We start from the raw sequence: 25,958 nt of genomic DNA, 5'->3' as shown, positions 1-25,958 counted from the left end.
GCCACTATAGCATAAGCCTCCAAGGTGCAGTTCTTTGTTAAATGGAATGCTGCTAGTTCTCCCCCCAACAATTTTAAACTTTCTTTTTTTTTAAATCAATGTTAAATATCTATATGTATCAGCTTCTATCTGTGTTTCTCTACCTGAATCATAAGATGCCCAGCCACAAGAAAAAATATATACCAGAAGATTGGTAAACATTGATAACTGGGTAGAAGAATCAGTTTAATTTCGTAACTCCGTTAAGTGAAACAGTACAGTTTAATTAACCAGAACTTACTCCAAAATAGGTTCTTTACTACAGCAAAATAAATAGGTAGCTCACATGCAAAGTAGTTTACAAGAAATTCTGATTCCTGGTAATAAGACGCACAGTCTTCCTTTTCAGTAATACAGAACTAGCAGTGGGCTGTTAGGAAAAAAAAATATTCTGATACTGTGACTTACCAAAGCACAACAGCTGTTACTCCAATTCACTTTAAGACAATATTTCAATTAAACTCTCCTGTTCACTAGTAACTCGTTTATAGCTACTATTTCATAACTTAGATGATTTTTTTTTAAATCTTAGTGTCTAACCATATCTTATCTCAATCTCATCTGTGGGACCAGAGCACCTCATACTACAGTGACACCCAGTATCAATCACCAACCCCACCTAGTACCGTGTACTAGACAGTTCATTATCTATATTCAGGTGAGCCCCAAATTGACACGGCACCTTCCAGCTCAGCATCTTCACCTTCTCAGCATACTCAGCACAGTGGCTTGCCCATTCTGAATTTTAAACACTGGAGAGATTCTGCAGTTACTACTGGGGCAACTGAACTACCTTACTTTTAGGCAAAACTATTTATTGTTTTACCTACAGACGGGTTCATTCACCTAATAAAATATTGACAAGGCCTTACAGCAGTCTAGTTACTCAACACCAGAACACAAGTTCCTGTGAGAGGTGCTCCCAGAGTTGTTGCTGCTGCCCAGGCTACACAATGGCTGAGAGCAAAGTGCTCTACTCCTGCTTGCTGACTCTTAGATGGAATATGGAAATCCATCTTACCTGCCTTACAGGGATTTGGAGGATTTGTTTGCCAAAACACTCCCACTTCAGTGGCTTAATAACAAGATGGCATATGAATTGGAGATACTTTAGTTACAAATGCACCAGGCAAGTCATTCTTAAGTACTTAATCACTACAATGATCTTTCTGCAAAGAAAAACACATTGTTACTTAGACTTGCACTTGAATGACTAAGAATTCTCTCTCCCAAGACACAGAGATACCAGAATCAGTCACAATTATGTTCACATTAATCATTAACAGCATAACAAAACCCAGTGACAAGATTTTTAGGAACTCATTAACAAGGGCATAATGTACACACATTTATTTAAACATGGCAATTTATACAATAGCTAATTAGCTAATCCCCACCCCCCCAACCTGTGTACCTGGATATCAGAATTAGCACCTAGTGTTTATAAAACAAAGAAAGACTTTGCAGTATTATTTACTGCAAGCACTGGTCAAATCCTAAGCAATTCGGGCAAGTGGCACGTGTAAATTAAATAATCCAGTGTTTTGTGATCTGACTAAGCTCATTGCCTCACCTTATCAGAGGAATTTTGGGTAACCAGTTATCTCTGAAACACTAGGAATGCATAGTTTGTACATAGCTGACAAAAAGGAACAAAACACAGTTTTGGTCTGAAATTATTGCAGTGCAAATTTAAAGTATCTATTTTTAAAGCAGTGGAACATAAAAGAGGTAGGTACTTTCCTCCTTGATGGTAACAACTTCACATTGTAGTTCAAGCTAAATAGCTCTGTGCTAGATATCTCAGGTACACTAACAAGTCAAGGCAGACTGGATTAACTGAGATATTTAAAATGATATAAAATGTTTCACTGGCATAAAAAAAGTTCTATTGCAAGAGGTTACTTTTTGCAGAGTGAGCTCTTACTCTTAACCCCAAAATACACTGATCTAGACTTTTAGCGACATAAAGCTGTAGTTATCTCAATGTTTAATTCTTTAGCAAGGTAATTTCTCTTGCTAAAGAGGGTTGCTAAAGATCTGAACAGTGATGTTTCATGAAAATAAAGTGCACTTTTCTGCTTAGAGCAACGGCTCATACTTCTGCTAAAAAGCAGTCTCCAATTATATGAACTTATTTATTGACCAGGATTGTTAAAAAAATCAATCAAGACCTAGCCCAGTGATGGAAATTACTAGGCAATGCCAGAAAAGCAAGCCCCTTTTGGCACAATTCTTTCATTACCTCCTTCCCTCCCCCTTTAGTTCCACATTAAGCAGTTTTTATTAAACATATTCCCTCCTATTTCTGAAGCCTGGCTCAACATTCTCTTCAAAAGTGCTGTGAGCACTGATGCACACCACTGAAGGCTATCAGGTATACTGACAAAACAGAGAGAACGTTTGCATTAAGAAAAGTCAAGTTTTAGGTGGCGATAACAAGTGTGAACTCAAATCATTACAAGAATATCCTCTCTGATTCATCAGCTACACCATCTAGCTTATTGAAACACTAACGGTGTTCTTGCCTTTATACTGCAATGTGATTTAACCAAAAGGTGCTAATGTGAACACTTCCATATCATTTTCACTAATACACAAGATGTCATGCACAACCCAGACATTAGATTTTAAATCTATTTACAATTTTACATATTTTACAATATATATTTCATCTTTACAGCTACAGAATAAATTCATACTAACATTGGTATCTTTCAAGTTTCTGCTGGAACTCGGGATCTTTAAGTTAAACTAACTATTAAAAATGTTTAAGTGCATGCCTAGAAGGAAGCTTTCTGGAAATATGTCAATGGACGAGTGTTGCTTAAAAATTACACTGTTTGTGTAGAAAATTTAAATTCAGTTCAAAAACTCACAAAAGCCTAATAGAAATCTAATTGACTAAAATAAATACAATTTATTACACCTAACCGAAAAAATGTACCTTTAAAAATGTACTGATTTAAGCTCATCTGATTTTTAGCCTTGAATGTACTTCCTTTTCCAAGAAGGGGATAGTACCAGGTGAGAATAATGACGCTCTTCAAAGTTAACACTGATAATTATCCTGCATAAACCTGAGGCTGCAGTGGTGGGGGCAGCTTGTCATTTTCCACATTTTCAGAGTCAATAGCTGCTAAGGCTTGATTTTTTGGCTTAATTTCTAATGGATATTTCTCAACAATATCTTGGACTTCCTTTGCAACTCCATCAGTCCAATCTATCAGGTCTTTCTCCAGCTTCTTGGCTTCACTGACAATTCTTTCCTGTCTCTCATTCAACTGAGACAGGAGATCTAAGTTTTTATACATTTGCTTAACACCCAGGCACACATCCGGTGACCAGCTGTCAGATTCTTGCTTCTTCGGGGATGTCTGACCAGTCATAAAACGATCAAAATCCTCTTGGCTTAGATTTAAGGACTGAGCATCCAGTTTTTCAATGAAGGCCACAGCGCAGCACTATGAACAAAACAGAGTAAGTAAGCAAGCATCATCACAAGCTACAGACTGGAACTTGTATGTTATATATATTTTAAATCCTGCCGTTACACCAGTAAAACTGTTAGACCAAAAACTGATTATTTTGTGTCTAAACAGATCATTCGTAAAGAGCTTTTCAAGAAGCTAGCCATATCAGACAGTTCACATGCATCTCTCTCCTCCCCAAAGTTTGAAGAAGTCAAAAACTCAGAATGATACCGGAAGATACCGTTTCAGCTGAACTATTTTGACTTGCTGGATAACATTTAATCATCTGATCGACTGAGATATGGTATGCTCTCTCCATTTAGTGAAAGAAGCAATGTTGAGATGCCCATCTTACCTCATGGACGCTCTCCTCCTACTAAAAGAATTTTTAACATTCCAAGCATCTCATTCAACTACATGTTTTCCTCAAGACTTGCTTTAAGATGAAATGCAGAGAAGCCAAGTTCATAATTATAATTCTAATATAAACAAACACTTTTAAAAGTCTCTTTACCTCCACTCATTAATGGCTTAATTCTGCAGTCCTTTATTAGGGAAACTTTCACGGGCTTATATGGGGAATTCTGCATCTGTAACAGCTGCACTGCCCAAGCCCAGGATTTTAGGAACAGAAAGTATTATCTCCTCACAGAATAAAAGCATGCCTAAGTCTCTGCATCAGATTGTGCAATAAAGGGTTCCATATTGTGAGGAGTAAAACACTCTGGTTTGGAAAGCAGAGAAGAAAGAAAGAAGAGATATATAGCAAAAGAGCTTGCTGTACCTTAACCAGCCTTTAGCACCATTTGAAGAGTTGTTTTAATTTTCCTTCTACAATGTTATACCATGTTTGCATTTACTGAAAATTCCTGTATCTAAATGAAAGATAATGTTGTTGTATAAAGTGTCAACACTATTCCTGCACTTACCAGATTGGTAAAATAGTAGCCATCTTCTCCTGTCATTAACCTGCTTGGATTACAGAATCGTGTTATATATTGGATGTTGGACTGCAGACGGGGTGGGTTTCCCTTCAAAACAATATATATAAGTGTTGGAAGAAAGTCATCAGCAGAAGCTGGTTCATTTTTTGTGATCTTTATAGCATTAAAGATGTGCTTGCTGCACTTGGTGATGCATGCTAATTTATCACGAGGCACACGCTTTGAATCCATCTCGATAATATCTGTAAGATAGAAAAGTTCTCAAATCATTAAAACCACATGAAACAGCCACCTGAACAAGACAAGGTGGACACAATACTAAAAATGCATTATTTTCTATCTTGTGGTGCTTGATGTTCCATTAAAGTACCTGTTTATTCAGCCTTTTCTTGGTTCAGTCCAAGCATCTCAAATAGGTAAGACTAGGCACTTCTCTGATAGTGAAGTTATTCCTGCTTCGCAAATGACAAACTAGCCCAATATGACAAAGACTTCTACAAATCTAAAAGCCTGAACCACTTTCTGATGACAGCAGAGAATAATCTATCTGAACAGGAGATCTGAAATTTAAAACTGTAAATGTAAACTTCATCAATCACAAACCTGTAATTGCTTTTACAACCATATCAGAGACTTCTGGAATTTCTTCATTGACAGGAACACACAGCATTTGTGGAGTTACCCAGTGCAAAGCCCTATGACAAGAAAAAACATTAAACCATTCCATGCCAGTAACATTCAGATGTTTGAAGCCAGCTACTTCTTGAATTCAATGCACAATGAGTGCTTTGTGTGAAGCACTAGAACATTTATAAGCCAGTTTATTCCACTGAAGTAATTTACTATTTCCAGAAAAAAATATTTTCCTTTTTTTGCTTTAACTTAACAAAAGCGTACCAATTTATTTTGCTAGTGAAGTAGAGCTTTCATTATTCATTTTATTCATTCCTTCTATTTCTTAAAATAAAATGCTTTTAAAACTTTCTGTTTAAAAAGCCTGACAATATTTTGTGCACAGCAACAGACTTTTAACATGCCTGACTCAGAGCCCTTTCACAGGACTGTGGATTACTCAGATATTTTTCTTTCAAAGGCTTACCTGATTCTCTTCTGGACAGCAAGATCCTTCTTCTCATCATCAGTTGTTTCGGGACAAAATACGTATTTATACTGTCGAGTCATAATATATTTTTCGATCTGATCCATTGCTTTCTCAACTTTTTCAGGGGGCACTGAAAGGTACAAATTCCCCACGCCCAATACAGTAAACATAGTATTCCTAGACTGCTTAGAAGATTTAATACATGATTTGGTTCTAATGTCACCAAAACAGTACTACTGACTTGAGCCAAGTCTCTAAACATTCTTGAGTTGATAAAGAGCTGATATACTTGGAGTATTTTCACTCTTTATAGCAGAAGCAAAAATATAATGGTAAGAACACCGTAATGACATACCAAGGTAGGTACGTACACTGGCTCCCAATGAAGCACTTTCATTTAGCATGCAAATTAGGTTCACCTGTTTGTAGCTTACAAAAATATTTCTTGAAAAACAGTCTGAGAATAAAACCAATGAGGTCCTCGAAGTCCTCTGTGCCTGTTTACCTCTCTAAAAAAAATCCTTAAGTGTGTTCAAGATGTGCCACTTACATACTACGCACAGAAGGGCAGTCTGCAACAGAAGCACTCTCCTCTCATTGGCTTTTTGTGTATTACAGTGTGATAACATGACAATAATACTGTTAATTGGGTTGAGGCTACACATTCAACCTCAGTTTTAAACAAATAACATCGAATTTAAAATAGGAAATGAAAACATCTGAACCATCTTAATTGGGAGTTTAAAGAAAACCTGCAAAAACAAATAATTTAGATTGTATAACTTTGCAGAAATGGTGCTGCTGGGAATAGTGCAGTGGGACTATGGGACTAGAATTTGTTAACACCATTTCTGGAGAGGTGGGTAGGAATGCTTTGCTTTTACTTGAAAATGAAAGCAGCTTTATCCTCAAAACATTACTTTTTTTAGCACTAAGATGGGAGGAAGAAGAACACGATACCTTTCCAGCGTGTCTGTAATTTCTCTGCTACATTTTGATAGAAGTCCTGGGCACATTCAGATTGCTCCTCAATACTTAAGTCCTGCAATAGAAAACTGATTAAGTGTGCATGTGTGGAAGAAATGGCAAAAATGCCTTTGATGGCAAGTGTCCAGCTGCAATAACAGTCTAAGAATGCAAATAGATCCTCCTCAGAGATGTTTATGTTGGCTACATTATATTCAAAAATATGAGAAACCAAGACTGGCTCCTTAACATATGAAAGACTTATGGTTCTTTGCTGAACAGCTGTGTATTAGCAATGGAACCAGACAGATGCAACGTCATTTTCCCCAGCCACATCTCTGAGTAACAGTGAGAAGACAATGTAGACTATTTAAGTAGAATGCTTGCTCCCAATTTTCTCTTTTTAAAGATGATATTCAGTACACCAGAAAAACAGGAATGTAAGTTACAAATTTAAAAGAATATCCATGAAGTAAACACTTCTAATAATACAGTTACTATGAATACATTCACATCATTTGTGAAATAACATTGTCTTTTGGGCATTGACTAATTGAGCTATTGAAGAACAGAATGTACGTTTGAAGGGTTAAAGTTAACTATACTTAAGTCACTTTTCACCATTAAATGGCAGCATAAAACCATCACTTCAAAAAAAAAAAAAAAAAAAGATGGAGATAGAACTTAATTTCTGCACTCATTATGGCCAAAACCAAGATAGCCTGAAAATGAAGCATCAGCTCTTACAGCATCAGTGCTACATTTTACAACTGGTTTACATGTAGTAGAAAATTGTAAATTTTGAGAAAGACTTCTTTGACTAGCACAAACTGTCAAGGAACCACATAACTAAGAACAACTTTAATGTTTGTAGCTAACAGTAATTATTTTCATAAGCTCTACACTCAGAATGAATCAGCTTTAAAAGAAAAGAAATAAAAAATTCAACATGTTCTCAAAGTGGAATGCATGTAAGGTTCCATCAGAACTCCCTTTTAATTTCCAGTCCAATTTGAGGATATCATTTGAGCAGCTGCACTAAATAGGAAAGGAAGGGGAAAAAAAGGTGTGCTGAACACTGCCTTATTTCAACCATAGGTGGCACTAAAGATACATTAATCTTTCAAGAGCAATTAAGCTTTTATGTTGAGAAACAGAATATATCCCTTATTTCCTATAAAAGAAAGTAGTCAAGTCACCCCCTTTCCCCAAAGGGCAGTATCAACCTGCACGCCTCCCTTTCTATCTTTGTACTGTTTTATCTATCTAAAGATAATCTAACATCTTTTTATCTATCTAAGATATTAAGCTATCTAAAAACTGAATATGTAATATAGTACTATTTCCCAAAATCATGTTTATCAAGAAGATTGCTTGTTCAGTAGACCTCTTATCTTTCAGAACTAATTTCTTTGGGATGCAAAAGAAAGTTCTCTCAAGATACCTGAGATACTGGAGTTTGAGAGTTGTGCAGCATATGCCACAGCAAACCTATGAACAGCAACGCATTCATCTTCATTTGACTAAGCACACCAGCTGAAAACTCCTGTATACATTACATAAAAAGCTGCTGGAAGAAGTGCAGCACTTTTTCCATCTCTCACCAATTTCCCCAATGTATGTAAAAGACATTCAAATCACTTACCCTTTTATGATTCATTGCGTCCAAAAATAATTTACATTGCTTATAGATATCTTGTCCTGGTTTATGATATGTCTTGAGAAATTCTATGAATTCCTTGGATACTCGATCTGTCTCGATGCTAGCCTGCCTGTTTATAGAAGGGCTGGGAGACTTGGATTCTTGGAGCTCTGCTGGGAAAGTTTGGACACATCAGATTAGCCTTTTCACACTGGTGTATGAATTCAAGAAGCGTTTACAACTTCAGATTTTTCTCCCCTCATCTTGCAGTTGAAAAAGCAGTCTATTTCCCAAGTTTTAGCAATGAAATGTTGGATATTATTAAATGGAACAGTGAAATACTTAGTTTCCTAGATAAGTGAAACACTTAGAGCCACATACCCCATTTATAGTACCGGTCTTTGTATATTAGCAAATTACTGTAACATTTATTTGCCTTCAGACTTCTTACATTTTCATTCCTAGGTAAAATCCTTCCATATGAGATCAAGGTCTGCCAATGGGATTCCACAGTAGCTTAAGCTAATGGTGTGGTCCCATTTCCATTGTCCCTCACTTCTACATTCCTGCTCCTGCACTTCCACCAAAAGAAGCGTTTATTCAACTGGCTCATGACCTAGCTCAGGGAATAGCAACTCTGTGTAGTCCTAGTCAGAAACAAGTCTTTCTTATGGGTTTTTCAGCTGGATTAGCTCCCCAGACTGGTTTACTGAAAAGGTCACAGGAGCACTAGCAGCAGCACAAAACAAGGAACAGGACATAGGGTTGGTGCAAACACAGCAGCCCTTCTTTGGCTACGCAGTTGGTGCCACATGGTCACACCTGCAGCATAAATGAGAACTCGGCCATTTGTGTTTCAGCAAAAGCAGAAGCATTGCATCTGCTCGAGAAAGACCCTGCTTGGCCCTTGAGAAGGGAGGAGGTATACAGACTGCACCCAGCACTGGATGCAAGTTTATACAGCTGCAACCACAGGGCTATTCCACAAGCACATCTGATTTTCCAAGATATACACTGGAAGTTAACTGTACTGATCCAATACCTTCCCTACCAAAGTTTAGTTCACCCACCTTTCAATTTGCCAGCCAACACTGTTCAAAATGAAGGATTGAATAGAGATGATGTACATGAACATGATGAAAAGCAAGCAGCAAAGAAACAGAAAACATGAAAATATTCAAAATCAAAAGGGTACAAACATATCTTGCAATCTGAAAATACTAACATGCACAAGAGCTCCTTGTTTCAAAGAGCACACAGGCAGAACTCCGAAGTAAGCAAAAATGTGTTAGTATATTTAAGTTGGTATGTTTAATTTGGACTCAAAGTAGCTTTTTTTTCCTCCATTTTTTGTTATTTGTTTTTAAAGAGGCACAGCACTATAGTGAATTCAAAGCTCTATGATCCAGTGACTAACACAAACAGATCATTTGACCAAAGCACAAGGCTTGTTAATGCCTCTAGGCTTCAGCATAACCTTCTCTGGATAATGATTTGGTATCATTAGAATATTTATGCTATTTAAGTTACACGAATGTACAGTTCCAACTATAGCAATAAAGATAAAAAGTGCAATCGACCTCCGTTCTAGTTATACTAGAACACTTTCAGAAGGGATTTCCTTCAGTCTTCTTTATACCTAAGATTCAAAGCACAAGTACAGCATTCAAGCTGAAGGGAAAAGAATTACTGTTGACCTTTGTCACATTTAATATTACGTAATCAGTAAGTAGAGAGCATAATTTCAAAATCATAAAACAAAGAAAGCAGGATAACATTCGAAAGGGTAGAATTATCATTTTTCCCCCTACAATTAGTGTTTTTATTTCAAAGAACTACTAAAGATTTATTCAAATTTCAACATTGACCTCACTACATCATAAAAATGAAGAACTGCATTCTGCTATTTGAGCTCAATGAGTATGGATATGAACTTTTTAGTTGCAGATTTAAAACACGTTTTAGATCCTAGAGAGATACAGACAATTGATGCAAGTTTGCTGCTAATGTAGGTATTAAAAAACTGAATGTTAGAATGACCTGATTTGAGTCACACCAAGAACGTCATGTAGTCACTCAAATGCAGCAACTTCACTCATTTTTGTGTTGAAATCCTGATTTAAGGAAAATGAATCTGTACAATACGCACTGAGCATTAAAGTCTGCAGGAACAAATGTAGCTTCAGCAATAAGATGTTTTCAGCTTTGTCATGTGTTCTAAAAGAATCAAGTCTAACTACAAAGAAGTTGATTACAGGAAAGAAATTCCATTTGAACAGGAGAACCTACTAGAGGAGATATGCTAAAATTAAAAGTACAGGAAGAATTAAGAAAGGATCATCTTTTACAAAGAATAAGCAGCATCCATATTAAAATCTTTCTCAAGGCATTCTACTGAGATGCTAGTTGTCACAGCAGAACATTAGCACTCCAGTGAGTCACTATGGGTTGTGCCATGGTCGTGGATCTCAGTCCAAGCAAAGAATACAAAGTAAGCCCTATCGTTAGCTCTGCTACACACATGCATTCATACTCTTCATATAATTTGCAAAATAAAAAGACATGGTATATCTGCAAATTTCTTTAGTAAGTAGACCATGTCAGAATTGCAAACAGCATAGGATAAGATCCTAAAGCTGTTTGCATCAGGGGTTTTGGTGTCTTTTGGGTTTAAATAAAACCAGTATGTCTGTCTTCTCTTGATATGAAATTGTCTTCTTAATATAACAAACATCCGGAGATGTTTTGAAGATGTAAAAGTTCTTGAAGCGTGAACTCTTAAATTGAAGCCATTTCAACTTATAAGCAGTTTTATAATTGCAACCTGGAATTATTTTTTTGATAAACACATGAAGCAGCACAAGATCCAGCTACTTCTTACAAACTGTGGTAGTTTTTTTCTTTTTTTTTTTTTGAAACTGCATAATCCTTCGGATGTCAAGCTAAGGTAGAACAGAAAGAAGCTTCAACTTTATTCCTGTACTGTCCCTACCAAAAAGCTAACAATTGGTTTAGAGATTCAATTTCCCTTCAGAATTCTAGACTTGCTTTTTTATTTTTTCTGGTCATCATTACACTGAACAGCACAGGTTATAACTGGCACAACCCTAGTTTGTATTTTGCAAAGCCCAACTAAAGAGTAAGCTTACTAAAACCAAGCAGACAGCTCGCTCAAGCTGTGCTGCATTACCTTCAGTAGGGGAAGCCAGTTCCCAGGAGGGAGTAAAAATTTCCTTCAAATCCCTGAGAATGTTATCAGCATTTCGCTCCCTCCCAAGGTGTCCTTGCTTAACGATTTTCTCTTGAGCCGCTGAAATAAATGCAAAAGCAAGCAAGACACCAAGAGCAGGAGCATGTCAGGAGAGATGACGAATGGGATAAAAAAAGAAAATATGGGAAGTGTGAAGAATGAACGTAAAAAATGGTTTTCATACATAGCTGAATGCCTCATTTAGCCATCTGTTGCTTATACACCAAGACAAATTCTAAGATGAAATAGAGACTTATTTAAAAATTCTTATTAAAGAAATGCATCACCTATAAGGCTAAAATACATTAATGTTGATTTTTCTTCTGGAATTCCTCCTCCAGTCTAGTGGTTTACAATTTTCACCCATGTGAGTTATTGCCATGCAAAGGCATCAGAGTCATTAATCATTCTTACTTGTACACCTGATCCAGAATAAACATTCAGCCAACTACAAACTCGATATTCACAACCCACATACACGTAAATACTACAAGGTTCCTTTCACGTTTATTTTCATTTAAAGGCACCATGTTTACACATTCAAATTTTCCTGTTAAAGCTGCTGAAGTGATAAATTATGGCAGCATCACCTGATACCTTGAATCATCATTTCAGACATATCAGCTTGTTGGAAATGACTGACAGTCAGTACCTTTTCTCCCATTTTCTTCAGGAAGAGTTCAACTTTACGTTCTAAACACAATATCGCACAATGGTTGACTCATGATTCGAGCACGAACGTGTGTCACGCAAACAAGATACTTTCACTCAGCAGTGCCATTCAGAAACACCTAAAAGCTCACATTTTTGTGTGTTTTCAGTGAGACTTTGTATACAGAAGTTGCTCTTAAGAAGCATCATTACTCCAACTTTTTCAAGTCAAGTCACAGAGCATTACCCTGCCTTGTCGGCCAATATATCTGTCAAAAATACTTCTTAACTTAACATGTTGTACAGAACCATTAAAAACAAAGTGGAAAAGTTACCCTTCTTAGCTCCTGCTCTGGAGGAAGCAGTGAAGAACTTCTTCACAGTAGTGACCTTTCGTGTTTTCTCATTGGTTTTCTTCTCCTCAAATTTTGAAAAGGTCAGGGACTGCGCCCCTTGGGTACTCTGACTACTGGCATATGCTTCTTCTTCCTCACGCTGAAGCCTGAGATTAGAAAGATAAAAGTCTCATTTAACCGATTAATGCCAGCACAAATAAGTTAATTTCCTGTGCAATAAATTACTCGCTCCTTTGACATTCCAATTCTCCTCTATGTCCACCTTCATTTCGAGCTTCCTCTCGCACATCCCTTCACTACATTAAATCCACTCTTCCCATGTTGTAATGGGGAAAGAGAGGAAAGACTTAAAATAGCCAGGGAAGATTAAACAGTCTCCTCCCTTTTGACATTACCAAAGTATAACAACAATCACTTTCCCTACGTGTCACAACCCTGAATCTCACAGAGGTAGTCTTTCCCCTCACCTCTATGGGATCATTTCCTATAGCCAACTTCCTGCCCAGGTCCTTGCCTTGGGGGTTTCACTGCACATTACCAGAACTACTTTCTATTTTGAGATGTCTTCATCAACTGACATACAGTCCCCTTCAACCCCAAATATGCCTCGGCTATCTCAAGACAACCCCTCTGTTCTTATCAGCCGTTACCATATCTTTCCATTCACAGAGAGTCACCCATCTTCCTTTATTATCTTACTGAAGATAAAAAACCATGACACACAACTGAGCAAGTGACATACCCCATCACAATCTTAAAATTATTCTGGGGAACAGATTATTGCTGTCATAACTTGTTTTCAAAGTCATGGAAATACATATGCTTGCTTGAATGAATGAGGCAGACCACTTCCCTGCAACACTAACGGTGCTTTGCAAAGACTGAGCCCCTTTTAACATACAAGAGATAGGAGGGACATACCAATTCTTCAATAGCTACTATTCTCCTTATGCAGGAGAATTAAAATGGGTTAAATTATGTTGCTCTTCAAACTGCTAAAAGGTTGAGCAACTTTAAGCTCCCCCCCAGCTCAGGATGGCCCATAAACGATCTTGCATGCTGTAATCTCTTGAGGCAGGAATTGTCTCATCCGTGCTGTAAAGCCTGTCTGTTCACTGCAGCAAACAATCACAGCTTAACTGTTCCTTTAGCATCTCCCTACTGAAGTTAAAGGATTTCTGAAATGCCCATTTTTACTGCACATAGTAGTTACATACTGACAGCATAACTATCCTATCCAGTAATAATAAAATTCTTAAGCCAAATTTATGACAGGAAAAAAATGACATGCCCCCTGCGCTGTACTCAACAGTTTACCTGCTACCTTCTGATTAGGCTACAAGTTTCAGGGACTTCTTTCTACCTGTCTTTGCAGTTAATCTGTTCCAGTGACAGACAGTTAAGAGAATTAAAAAACAAAAACAAAAAAAAACAACCACTACTTCAAGACTTAATGTATAAGGGTCTGAGATAATTAGATGCCAGAAAACTTGGGCTTCCAGATCATGAGACTGGACTCAAACCCAGAGAGCTTCCACAGATGTCACCTTCTACAGGCAGGCTGATATGAAAACTGCACTTCGTGGTGTTTTTTCTAAATGACCTTGGTTAACTTATCACTAGGTAACTCTAGTTCACCAAAGGGTTCCAAACTCAAATGCAGACACATTTCTCAGACATTTGTACTTTTTCCTAGAGTTCCAGCATATACCACTAATATATTAAGGTAAGCATATGTAAAGAATCTGTGTCCACGTGAACAAACATCTTGACCAGCTGAAGTCAACTGGCTCTTAGAGAGAGTTACATGCAGCCTCATCTCAGCAATTCGTGCAGCCTTGAAGCATTTAATTCTGAGTGGATATCACGTAACTTACACCTGGAAATGACACAAAGGACAGTTGTGGTGCAAGAGGATGCTTTCCACTTTCTCAGGTAATAGGTGTTTTTACTTTCTACCCAAATCCAACAAAAAGCAGTTGTGGCTGCTCTAACTTTCTCAGTCAAGCATAGATTTCTCTCAACTCCCAATTTCAGAGTCAGATATTTATCACACCAGAAAAACTAAACCGTTTTGCAGAAAACACATGCTTAGAAAAATTGCTTCAGTTATTAAAGCTAAAGCTTGGATGCCTTTGGGTGTAACCCTGCCGTCTGTTGAATGACCACGGCTGAGACTAAAATTAGTTTTTTAAGCAGTAGCTGAAACATAAAACCACTGTGCTGGCTGTATTCAAGACACAATAACTGCCATCTCCAGAGGCAGAGGTATTTTAATCAAATTTGTCACTTTCACCCTTCCAACTGCTAGTCAGAATTATAGATTCCAGTATGTAAATAGGTCAAAGTATTTGTTGAGAGGTTGTTTACATTTGTTACTTCAGACTTTCTTTTTAAACTTCTTAAATTAGAATGTCATAAAAATTCATCTTTGCACCAAAAAGACAACTTTAATTCCTGCTGGAAAGGTCAAATTTGAACACTGATGATGAAACTGAGCCAAGTAGGACTAGAAAACATGAGACAAGAATAGTATTTAGTAGAGTCAGCCTACTGTGAAAGACGAAGGCATAAAGAGGGCTCTTTACCGCTCTGCCAGCTCCCAATCCTCTTGAATCTGTTTCTGCCTGGCCTTATGGTATTCCTCTCTCCAGCACTTGGAGCAAAAGCCCTGCCAAGCAGGATTGCCATAGTAACCACATCCTTTCTTGCACAGGAGCTCCGACTGATCAACGTGAATTCCTCTGCGTTCAGATTTCAGGTTCATTTTCTTCCTGTTCAAAGAGAAAAGGGTTAAAAGACAGAAATGTGGTAACAGCCCGCTGTTTGAAGGCTTGTCTCTTAGAAAGCAGTCACCTGCTTTAATTATCGAACAGTCAGTTCCTTAGTAACACAGTAAATTCCAAAGGAGGAAGGGCAGTTACATAAGCACACAGCCGCAGCATTAGCATACGTTTGCATGGCTGTGACCTGCAAACAGGGCTCGGCAGCTGGCCGGGAGAGCAGGCCAGCACTACCAGCCGTCCGGCGACGGCACGCGTCTCTGAGCTCACCCGCACGCTGTTCTGACAGCCACACAGGGACAAAGCAGCAGGGGAAAGAAGAAATACAGAGCTGCCATCCCCAAAGAGGGCTTGGTAAGGCAAAGCGTAAATAGCTTTGCACCCAGGCTGTTTGCACAAAGAGCAAAACTGGTGAGAGCTCAGTGAAGGCATCTTTGGCCCCACGGAGAGTGTCTTCGGAGCACAGGGAAGGATCCCAGCAGGGTACGTTAACACGGATGAGGTGCATCTCCATTTCATTCAGTGCTCAAGTTACTGCAGGGTTAAGCTACGCATCTGTACCCAGCCCTACAGAACTCACATAGTGACCGCAACAAAAATACTGTTTTTGCAGCCACCCAGCCCTCCCCTTTCTTTTTTTACCCAACAGAAGCCATCCCACGTGCCAGCTTGCTCCCAAGGGCATTCCAGCTACTTGGTTCCAGTTGTAAACGCTGGATTCATTTTAGGATCACGGCAGTGCAGGATCACCTGCAGGTTTCAGGTGTGCATACGAAGACACCGGCACCGGGATCGCACTACCGACATACACAGGCACTAGAATGAACACAGCGGGGTGCGGGAGGGCAGGTCTGGCCCCAAACCCAGCCCCATTTCTCCCCTGCAGCTCGTACGGAGCACTTTGTGTAAGTTGAGGCAGCACCTCAGCAGTTCGGGTTCTTGCTCCTGCATTCACTAGCAAAGGCGTCCCTGGGACCTCCTCCCCTCCTGCCGTCACCGAGGGAAGGTGAGCTCCGTGTTCCTTCAGGTGCTACATGTGAAAAGCAAGATGAAAAGTCATCTCCTTAAAATAAAGGACATCAGTAACTGTCGGAGTTACCTCGTTTCACCCCAAGAGTCCTAACGACCCTGAAGTCCATACACTTGAAGAACGCAGTCCCCTGCTTTTTGGCATTTCTGCCCAGCAAAGGTCACTCACCCCTGGGAGCTCGGCTGCTCGACAGCTTTGGAAAGGGCCCCCAGTCCTTCCCTGGGCAAAGAGGACAGCAGTGAGATGCACAACCATCACTGCCAAAGACAGTTTTCCACTCTACGACAGCAATTTTATTCCATGCTGAATCCTATATGATCGATTAATTTAAAAGACTGCTAACGTTAAACATTCCCCATTAATCTAAACAAGCTATTTTACGTAATGGGAAACGTATGATTTTCTCCGAGGGAGAAACAAATTAAATATTCCATCTCATCTACGTAAGTATTAAGGCTCCCTCCTCTAACGTCTTTATCTTTGAAAAAAGTAATAAGTTTCTAAAAATAAGCTTAAAAATAGTTCTGTTGTAGAGACATAGGTGAGAAAAACACTACAATGTAAGTATTACAGAGCTTCACTTCCCTCATTGCCTTCCAAAAAGTCTTTGTTTCTGTACTATCTTCATTTTCTGATTCCTCAGATAAGGTGTCCATGTTGACGACGGCGCACAGAACTGCGGACTGACAATCTATCAGGCACCAGAAATTAGAAATCAAATTTTTGTCAGCGGCACAACGTGAAGTTAAATGGAATAATGGGAAGGGAATTGCATGTTGTCAGTATCTGGCAGCACAGCCCTTTCTCAGAGTGCCACGTACGCCCGTCGACAAAAATTTTGAAAAGAACGGGGAAGTGAAGGTTTGCAATTTCCACAATTGTTCCTGACCTGCGGGTTAGAGGGACAGCTTCCCAGAACAGAAGCTGCAGCAGCATTTCAATTAAAGCCTTCTCTTGCAGACGCCCAAGATAAAAACCCACCGCACATACAGTTTTCCATACTCATGGCAAAGCTGGCGGGCCTGGATGTCGCAGTTGTAAATGCCAGAGAGCTATAAAGGCATGGCAGATAAAACCATTTTCAGAACACAAAGTTCAGAGAGATTTTACACTGATCTCTATCACCCAAGGAAACGCTCTCTCTGATCCTATCACCCACTAAAAGGGACAAAGTCACGACAGTTTTGCAACTGCATTCTGTCACCCAGTGCCATGACTGGGATGTTTGCTGTACTTAACGAAAAGCACTGCGCTTCAGACACTTGGATTTCTGGAAAACGAAAGGACTGGAACGAAATCTTCTTGCCTAAACCCCACACCGACACCTGGCTTTCTGAAAGCTCAGCAGCATACCCCGGTTTCTGTGCCACTTAGGCACTTTCACTGTCCCTCCACCGACACACACACGGTAGCTTTCAATATCCACAGGGCTTCATCCACATACTGGTGTCACAACCACCTCCTCACCATCCTGCTGACGCCACCAGAACAAAAAATTCGGTTCTGCTCAGTGGCAAAGCTCAGCAGCTTGCACGGGAGGGAGTGAAGCAGGTCTCTTGGTAACGAGATTCAGGTTTTTTGCATTCTTTCTGGAGAGGCTTGCAAGGAGCTGCGAAGCCAAGCCACTAGAAAACAAGCTGTTCTTTTTCTTCCCCTCGAGTATTTTCAGTTGCAGTTACATCAGGCTGGGAGGCAGGACAAAGGAGGTCACGCTGAATCGATGTGCAGAAATCACATGCTGCACTCAGAGCCGCGGCTTTTCCCTTTACCGACGGGCAGCATTGGGAAGGGTTCACAGCCACTTTTTGCGTGGCAGCATTTGCATTTTAATAAACTGAACCCAACGAGTTTATTTAAACTGAATACAAACAATCCACCCCAGGTCAGCTTTCCTGCAAATGATTGACCTGCCATTCCTAAAAGCGTTTTTTTTTGGAGCATTTGGGGTCCTCAGAAGTTCCTTCTCCTTCTGTTCCCTTCTCTCCTTCCTCCTCCAACTAAAGGTGTATTGTTCTTTATCCAAAGCCCAGAGCCTCGATGGATTTGCATGGTCAGACCTTTTATTTGCATTCACACCCCAAATATATCAACTGCCCATGGCTCAGTTCATAACCCAGAAGAAAGAACAAATGTGGGGTTCTCCTCGAGTCGGGGGGGGAGGCACTTCTGAGCAGCTCCATGCTGCCAGACCACTGAGAAGTCACAAAAACAACAAGGAAGGTAACAAACCTCTGTTAATAATGCTAATAATCAAGAAGGATCAAAGGACCAGAAGCTGATAGCTAAAGTTACCCCATCTGGAGAGGTGCCCTGCACCAAGCATCCTCGTTGCAGCTCCGGCAGCCCAAATAAAACTTTTCAACAGCTGCAAGAAGCACCGCGCCTCCCTCCTCCCAGAAGCAGACACGTGTGTAAATGGCTTATTTGTACTCACAAGCTGCTTTGCTCAAAAAATGCAAATTGTTCGGCTGTGAAAGTAGTCAGGGAAAGCAGAAGTGACACCTTCTTAGAGATTGCCTCATAGATACCATGCCAGAGAATTTTCTGTACAGAGTTTCTGTACTGGTACTAGACCCCTCAAAGGTTCCTGTGTTAATTAGCATCACCCCTCCGAGAAGTTAAAACAAAAGTCTGTAATCCTCTTCCCCTCGTTCCTTACTTGCAAGTAAAAGCTTCTACCCTCGTTTTCCTCTGACATGGAAAATGGAGAAACGCCCAGCTGCTCTCCATGCCCACGGTCTTTGAACTCCCCCCACCAGGACCGCGTGTGCCCAAGGGGGTCGCTGGACACGTGCCCAACACCCGGACCCTCGCGCGCCGCTGGTGGATGAACCACACGACACGAGTCACACTGGGTGTATCGAAGACTTGCACATCAAAGGTCTGAAAGGGAGATCTGAAAGGTCAGCTGTGCAGGGAGATCCTTCTCATCAGCATCTTAGAATACTTACTTCTGTCAGAGTGTCCAGTCCACAAGAAGATGGTACGGTTTAATTCCAAAATAGCTTTTTACTTCCTTTAATGCAATTCATTTTAAAACTTATACATCTGCCCATCAACACAGTTGTATATTATTATTCCTACACTCATTTAATTTTTTCCCTTTTTATTCAGTAGTACTTTGAGCGCTCACGTACTTAGAGCAAGTATTTTGAGAGGCGTGCGATACCAGCTCGGAGGTTTCTCCGCACTTCCTCACACCCCTAGGTGCTTCCTGCCAAGGTTGGCATCCAAAAGAATATCCAGAAAACCACAGCTTTCTTCAGAAAATGGAAACACATCATTCAAGGGGGATAAGCCAGCTGTTTGCCCAGCAGTTCCTCCGTGACTTTGTCATAGCTGCAACTGAAAACGTCTGGGGAAACAATACAGGGATTCGGTTACCGCAGGCACAGAAGCAGACATGTGAGCCAAAACCAGAAAAACCAACTCTTCTGCAGAATGCTGCTGGCCTACAGCCACATCACTTTCCCCGAGTCGCACAGCTCAGTCTATCTATGAAGATTTACTTAGGCAGACACAGGACAAGCACGACACAGGAAACATATTTTGGTACAAGTACCGTAGGAGAAAAAGAACCAAAGCATCGAGGTTGTTTGGAAGGGGGCTTTGTATTATTTTAACATATTTTTGCTGTTGACCCAAACCACAACGGTATTCATTGAGTCTGGGTGCTCAATAAAACACATTCCAGCTTCCAAGGATTTTCAGTTTCAGGCCTCAGGAGCCCAAGTCTCTCATGGGAAGCACTACGGATACATCTAAACCTACAAAGGGATTTCATCAAAGCGTTTCGTCTTTAGGCAACATCTGCAACCTGCAATCTACAACCTACACAGGCTGGCAGATAACTACAAGCACCCGAACGCAACCTACGACAGCCAGCAAAGCTCAGCACCTCGCTTACAGCTCACCGTACACCTCTCAAGGATCCAGTGCCAAGCACACCAGGCTGGACGCCCAGCCACCGGCGTCTGGCTTGCTGCTGTGTAAAACCACTGATGCAGAAGGAACCAGGCTGCACCGGCACTGAATTATGCAGCCAGGTGTTATTCCACCTCACTTCTCTAATGATCTGCCATTGCACCCCCACGGGACTACGGACACAACCTTCCCCATCAGCTGCCTCCCAACTCATAGGATAAGAAGAGAGCTCAGAAGTTTGCAGGCACTTGATAATCACACGATGCCTCGAGTCTAGGCCAGTTACACCAGACAATCCTACCTTTTACATTCCCAAAAAGCACATCCTCTGTCAATTATAAGGCCATAAATCCTCAGGCCATCTTTCCAGTATGCCGTAGAGGGCATGGAGGTAGCAGCAAGCAGCGCTCTACGACGCTGCACCTTTCATGTCAGGCTCACAGCTCTCAGCAACAGCAAAAGGCTATAACCCAGTATTCTACACAGACCAGGTTACAAAATAGCTGGAAAAATTCATAGCACAAGTCTTAAAGCAGGCATCAAACTGACAGCAAAGAGCGAGCACATTCCCAGCCTCGCTGTGAAACAAAGAAGGGGCACCTTTCATCCAAATAGGATCTGTCACCAAGAACTGATTTAATGCACAGATGAAAGACTGCACTTACGTAACACATTCTTTTCAGCAACGAACCTAGGATAATTTTCAGAACACTTTGGGGTTTACAGAGGCTGCAGGCATAGCTTTGGCTTTAGGAAAAGCACTGTTGGTGCAATAAGGTTTGGAAGCAGCATAGATTTATCTTTAGTTCTGACACCACTGCCTTGTTTTTCTTGTTCCTTTCTAACGTGTACCTACCTTAATTCCCAGAGTCTCAGGAGGCAAGCAGATACCTTTATTGTCCATGCAGACTGCATCACTGCCAGAAGGACAAGATATTGACTTATTCATACACTATTTATTAGTCCTGGATTGCTTAGGTCACCTCTGATGGAAGAGCTGGTTGAAAAGGCTCACTTAGCATGAGGGGGTCTCAACCTACAGGTGCCTTTATTAAGACGCAATTGCAAGACAACATATAATTACTACAGGCTACGAAACACAGCTTCTAAATAACTCTGCATGCAAACCCTGCCAATAAAAGCAGTGGCTTTGTACAAGTGCTCTGTAAGCAAGTTTCAATTTTGGTATCAAAGTTCATTAAAATACATCTGTAAACAGGAAAAGACCTCGCACAACAGACTCAGGCAGTCTGACACAAAGTATGAGACTGCCTTGGGCTTGCAAATAGCCTAGTTCAGTCTGCTGCTCTTTTTAGCAGAACATGAACACTAAAAAAGAATAACCCACAACGCTGTCTCCTGACATCTGAACCCCTCCTCAGTCCTTTCCATCACTTTACTCTGTTTCTTGAAATCAAGTCTTCTCAAAAAAACCCTTGGCACAACTCATAGCGATGATCTACACCCTTCTTTCCCCTGGACTGAAGCAAATGCCATTTGGCTCTCCAAGTTTAAGCCTTCAGAGAACTTAATGAACAACTCGTAGTAATTCTTCTCATTAAAAAAACATCCAAGTGCTCCAAAGAGCGTTCTCTGCATGGCTGATACAGCATCACCTGCTGAAACTCCCCGGTCATTAATGGCCAACCCAGGCATGGGATTTTAGAGCAGGAGAAGCAGCAAAGCGGGGGGAGTCTCCAAATGCATAGTTCTGGTGGCTGAACAGCACCGTACTTCCCATCTGATCAAGAGAGGAGCGAGTCCCACCTGAAACTGGATGGAAGCTCAGTCCCTGAAAATAAGCTTACAAGGAAACCTAGGAAGCACATCGAAACAGAGGGGTTGGACTGGGTTAAGGTCTCTAACAACTGGACATTTGGGCTGTGGGAAAATAACACATCGATCTTAGAAGCTACTGCAGCATCTCAAATGGAAGTGATCACAAACAGATAAATTGCCTTATCTTAAAAGCCAAAGAAAGCATCTTTTCTAGCTAAATGGTACTAAACACTACCAGCACTGGTAACTGAAGAAGCAGATGATTCTTTTAAGTGAAATATCTGAAAGCAAACACCCTGAAACACCAACTCGCAAATTACCCAGAGAGCCATCCTACTCTCTTCCATCAGCCAAGCATTTAATGCAAAGAACACCCATCGACCCAAATGCCACAGCGTTCTTCAGAGCCAGGTAAGTGTTGAAATAGTCGTGACTCATGTGTAACCTTAAACATTCAAGCGTGTAATTAGCAGAAAGCTAATTAAACATGAGCTGGTTTCCTCCAAAGGAAAGGGTGGGGCGAGTATGATCTAAGAGACTCACGAACAGAAAATACAAAAGCCATTGGACAACCGAAAATTAGGAAAGAAATACAGGAGCTCTCTTTGCAGAGGAGATCGCATGAGTCTTCACAAATTTAGCCTGCATCTTTCTTGCAATTAAGAAACTTCAGCTATAACATTTGCTTCCTAGTATACAGAGCACAGGTTGTTGACTAATGTTCTAGAGAAAAGAAATAGTTGTTAACGGTGATTACAGACAAAGAGCTCGACCTGAAAACAACCATACAGTCTTGTACTGTAATTTGACAGGGGAAATTGCAATCACTGCTTAAAATGTCAGGAGCCTAATGGTCAGGAGGCTCCAACACTCTACCCACAGAGCTCACAATTTGAAAGTTAGTTCACTAACTAAAGACTGGACAAAGCGTTTTCCCCCTCCAACACCAATATGGACTTCAGGCTACAATTTTATTTGTCCACATCAGATTCTTAACTACTGCCCGCAGCAACGACCACTCTGCCAGGAGTAGCGTGGACTGATGAATTAACAGCCTATGTCTCCCCACCTACATGTCACACCTGCACTTCTAAATGAAATCAAAAGAAACATCCAAAAATCGCCTTGTACAGTTTGACTTGGAATTCAAATAAGAAGAGGATTAGCTAGAACTTCTAAAATCTCCTCAGAGAGCAGCTAACAGCTTCTACATGCTCTGCGTATTCTGCCAACGTCAACCGCACTCACCTGGGTGCAGATTAAAAAGTAAGCTCACTACACCCTCAACTAAATACTTCAAGGCATCTCATGTGCTTGTTGTTTGTGGTGTAAAGTGATCTTAGGTATTAGTATAATTAGCTTTATATTCCCATTCTTCCCTTGTGTGTTGTTTGAGGGTTTTTTTGGTCAGCAAAACACCCATTTGAGCTACAATTCTCTTCCTAATCCTCTCCCCTGTAAAAAAAAAACAACAGTGTAATCACATCCAGAAAGCCAACACATGTGATTCCTGAGGCAAGGACTGTTCCTGCAAAAGCTATCTGTCTCCTTCCATGCCATTGGTCATCGGGGTCAACTCTGTCTGCCTGGAAAGAGCCCCAGGTAGCTCCAGAAGACCGGGAGGTGCTCAGCACACCGCCCTGAGTACCAACATAAGGTGCTGCCAGCGCAAAGCACCACTTCAAGAAGAGTTTCACGACTAGGAGAGCCAAGCAGACCGGTACAGCGGGCCTCGTCAGTATCAGCTATAAAGCACAACTGCCGTAACGCACCCTTCTCCCAAAACCGCGCCGTCCCAGGCCAGGGCCCCACTCAGCGCGAAGGAGCGGGCTGGTTTTGCCTCCAACAACTCGCCCAGCTGACTCAGCGCCCATCACACCGGTGACAGCGCCCAGCCGGACAAGGGCAGCCCAGCAAAATTAGTAAGACAGCGTCGAACCACACCCCCGTGAGCACTTTTGTTACTTCAGGCTCGTCACTCATCTTCCCGTATTTCGTCTTCCAGTGCTTCATCTGCCAATGTTTCACCTCCCAGTGTTTCACACCCTTTTGGACGATACGGATGCTCCCTGCTTCAAGGAGATGACTTGGACACTACACAGGGGTGCTCGTACAGCGACAGACACCCACAAAAGCACCCAAAACGTGCTGCTTGGGTTCTGACGTACACTGCAAACTGTGCTTGGCTTGAGTTGAACAGATTTTGTTTTAAAAGAAGACATCGCACAGCACTACTACTTACAAGCAAAGAGTCAAAACCCCCTCGATCCCCAAGGAAAAGGGGAACAGGCGGAGGGGGCCGAGCTGCAAAGTTACCAGCGACGCCTTCCATCCAAACTACCGAACCGTACCCACGGAAAGAAAAAAAGGGGGGAAAAAAAAAAAAAAGAGATTCTAAGAGCGGCTGAGCCTTAGGACCCGCACACGGAGGGAAGCAGGGCCCTGTGCCCCTCAGCACCGCGGCTAAGCCCGGTGGCATCGCCCCGACGAACACCGGGGGGACGCCCCCGGGCCGGACCCGGTCCCGTCAGCGCCGGGCGGGCCCGGGCTGGGTCTCACCGGTTGCCGGGGCCCTCCCCGGGGCCCTCCCCGCGTCCCGCCGCTCTGCTCCGCTCCCCTCGGCCCGAAGCGGCCCCGGCCGGGCCCGGCGCCTCCTCCCCGCAGCGGCCGCCCACGGAAGAGCGGGGACGTCGCTTCCTGGGCTGGGCCCCGCTGAGGAGGCCCAGGAGGTCGGCCCCGGTTAGGGGCAGGAGAGGCAGGGAGAGGGGTTTTGGGATGAAAGGCGGTGCGAGGATGGCGAAGCAAGCTCTTGGGAGGAAGGCAGAGGGCGGGGAGGGAAAGGCGGGGTGTTTGGGGCTCCTTCGGAGAGCAGCAGCTGCCTCAGCCCAAGCGCTGTGCGGATTTATCGTAGAATCACGTTAAGGGTGGAAGAGAAATCCAAGATCAGCAGGTCAGACCGTCCCCCTGCCACCAGTGCCACCCACTGAGCCATGGCCCTAAGCACCACAGGGCCAGGAGACGTGGTCCTGGGAAAGGATGCTTTATCGGTAGCTGAATGGCGAGCACGAACACAGAGACACCGGGCAGCACCTCAGGGACCGTTCACAGCACCTGTGTCCCACACGAGCTGGAGCTAGGAACAGGGTCGCATCCTTGCGGGGCTCCAAGGTCCTCCTCAAATTCTCCTCTTGTGCTCCTTCCTCTGCGCCGCGCAGTGCCATCCCTTCTCCTCTCAGACACAGCAAACCAACGCTCCACAGCCGCCTTGCTTTTGAATCAAAACTCTTTTTTTCCAGCTCAGGCTGCTCCCATGAATGCCGTGGGTTATGTACTTCTGCTGACTGAAGCAGGAAGAGAAATAGCTGCTGCTATTTAAAACTTATTCCTCTTTCCCTTCTCGTTTACTCAGTGCTGTCACTTGGGGTGTTTTTTTCCCCACAGCAGCATTCAGCAGAGACATTCAGTTGCGAAAGCAGGTCTCACCTCAGAAGGACAAACAGGCAGCAACAAAAAGGGCAGCTCAGTTACTTCAGAAACGGAGGGAGAACACTTCTGAACGCAGCCAGCCAAGCAAATCCAGGAACTTAACTTTCTTTCAGAGCATGGCACAAGTAGGGAGGGCTACTTGGACCTTCTCTGCGCTGTCTCACACGAATGGGTGGGTATGTCAGGAAGGAAGTAGAACTCAAATTATCTCATACCAGTCAGACTCCCCAGGCAGCCAGCAGACTGCATAAGTGCCATCTGTTAAGGAAGTGCTGATGAACAAGTTACTGGCTGGTGCCATTAAGAAAAGCTTGGGAGGGAGGCTGCTGTCTTAATTATCACTTGCAGTCATGCAAGGCAAACTTAAATCACAGAATGCAAAAAGGGGGAGTGCAGTAGCTGCAGACCAGGTTAGCCAGATTCCAGAAATTTTCAGTATAATTCACTTTTATTGCACAACACAAACATTTGTCTTCTTTCTCTAGTCTGGTTTTTATTTAAAATATATTACCTGAACCGAAAACCAAGTGTAG

At 41.9% G+C, this 25,958-nt stretch overlaps 1 protein-coding gene across 8 annotated transcripts; it reads right to left on the bottom strand.

Annotated features, from left to right (window-relative positions):
• Positions 1–192: 192 nt before the first annotated feature.
• Positions 193–25,649, bottom strand: RABGEF1 (RAB guanine nucleotide exchange factor 1). Of its 8 annotated transcripts, XM_035559115.1 has the most exons (11): positions 25,423–25,599; positions 25,051–25,280; positions 15,012–15,197; positions 12,403–12,569; positions 11,357–11,476; positions 8,170–8,339; positions 6,519–6,600; positions 5,556–5,688; positions 5,060–5,151; positions 4,442–4,698; positions 204–3,503 (listed from the first exon to the last, which is right to left on the bottom strand). In XM_035559115.1, the coding sequence occupies exons 2-11, from the start codon at positions 25,158–25,160 to the stop codon at positions 3,105–3,107; spliced, it is 1,716 nt and encodes a 571-aa protein (XP_035415008.1). In that variant the 5' UTR covers positions 25,161–25,280; positions 25,423–25,599; the 3' UTR covers positions 204–3,104. The 8 variants fall into 8 exon arrangements, with proteins under 8 accessions (XP_035415018.1, XP_035415016.1, XP_035415008.1 ...); XM_035559116.1 differs by having other exon boundaries at positions 8,170–8,336; positions 25,051–25,649; XM_035559122.1 differs by lacking the exon at positions 11,357–11,476 and having other exon boundaries at positions 25,423–25,591.
• Positions 25,650–25,958: the final 309 nt, after the last annotated feature.

The sequence above is a fragment of the Cygnus atratus genome, chromosome 20 (genome assembly GCF_013377495.2).
Source record: "Cygnus atratus isolate AKBS03 ecotype Queensland, Australia chromosome 20, CAtr_DNAZoo_HiC_assembly, whole genome shotgun sequence".
Lineage (NCBI taxonomy): Eukaryota > Metazoa > Chordata > Aves > Anseriformes > Anatidae > Cygnus > Cygnus atratus.
The sequence above is the reverse complement of the archived record's forward strand: the minus strand, read 5'-3'. Positions and strand labels throughout refer to the sequence as shown.

Coding starts and splice junctions, on each gene's coding strand:
- RABGEF1 (XM_035559115.1), bottom strand. CDS start 25,160: ATGGCACTGCGCGGCGCAGAGGAAGGAGCACAAGAGGAGAATTTGAGG. Junction 5,689..6,518: donor ATTACAGACACGCTGGAAAG/GTATCGTGTTCT, acceptor TGTACCTTTCAG/TGCCCCCTGAAAAAGTTGAG. Junction 4,699..5,059: donor GGTTGTAAAAGCAATTACAG/GTTTGTGATTGA, acceptor TCTATCTTACAG/ATATTATCGAGATGGATTCA.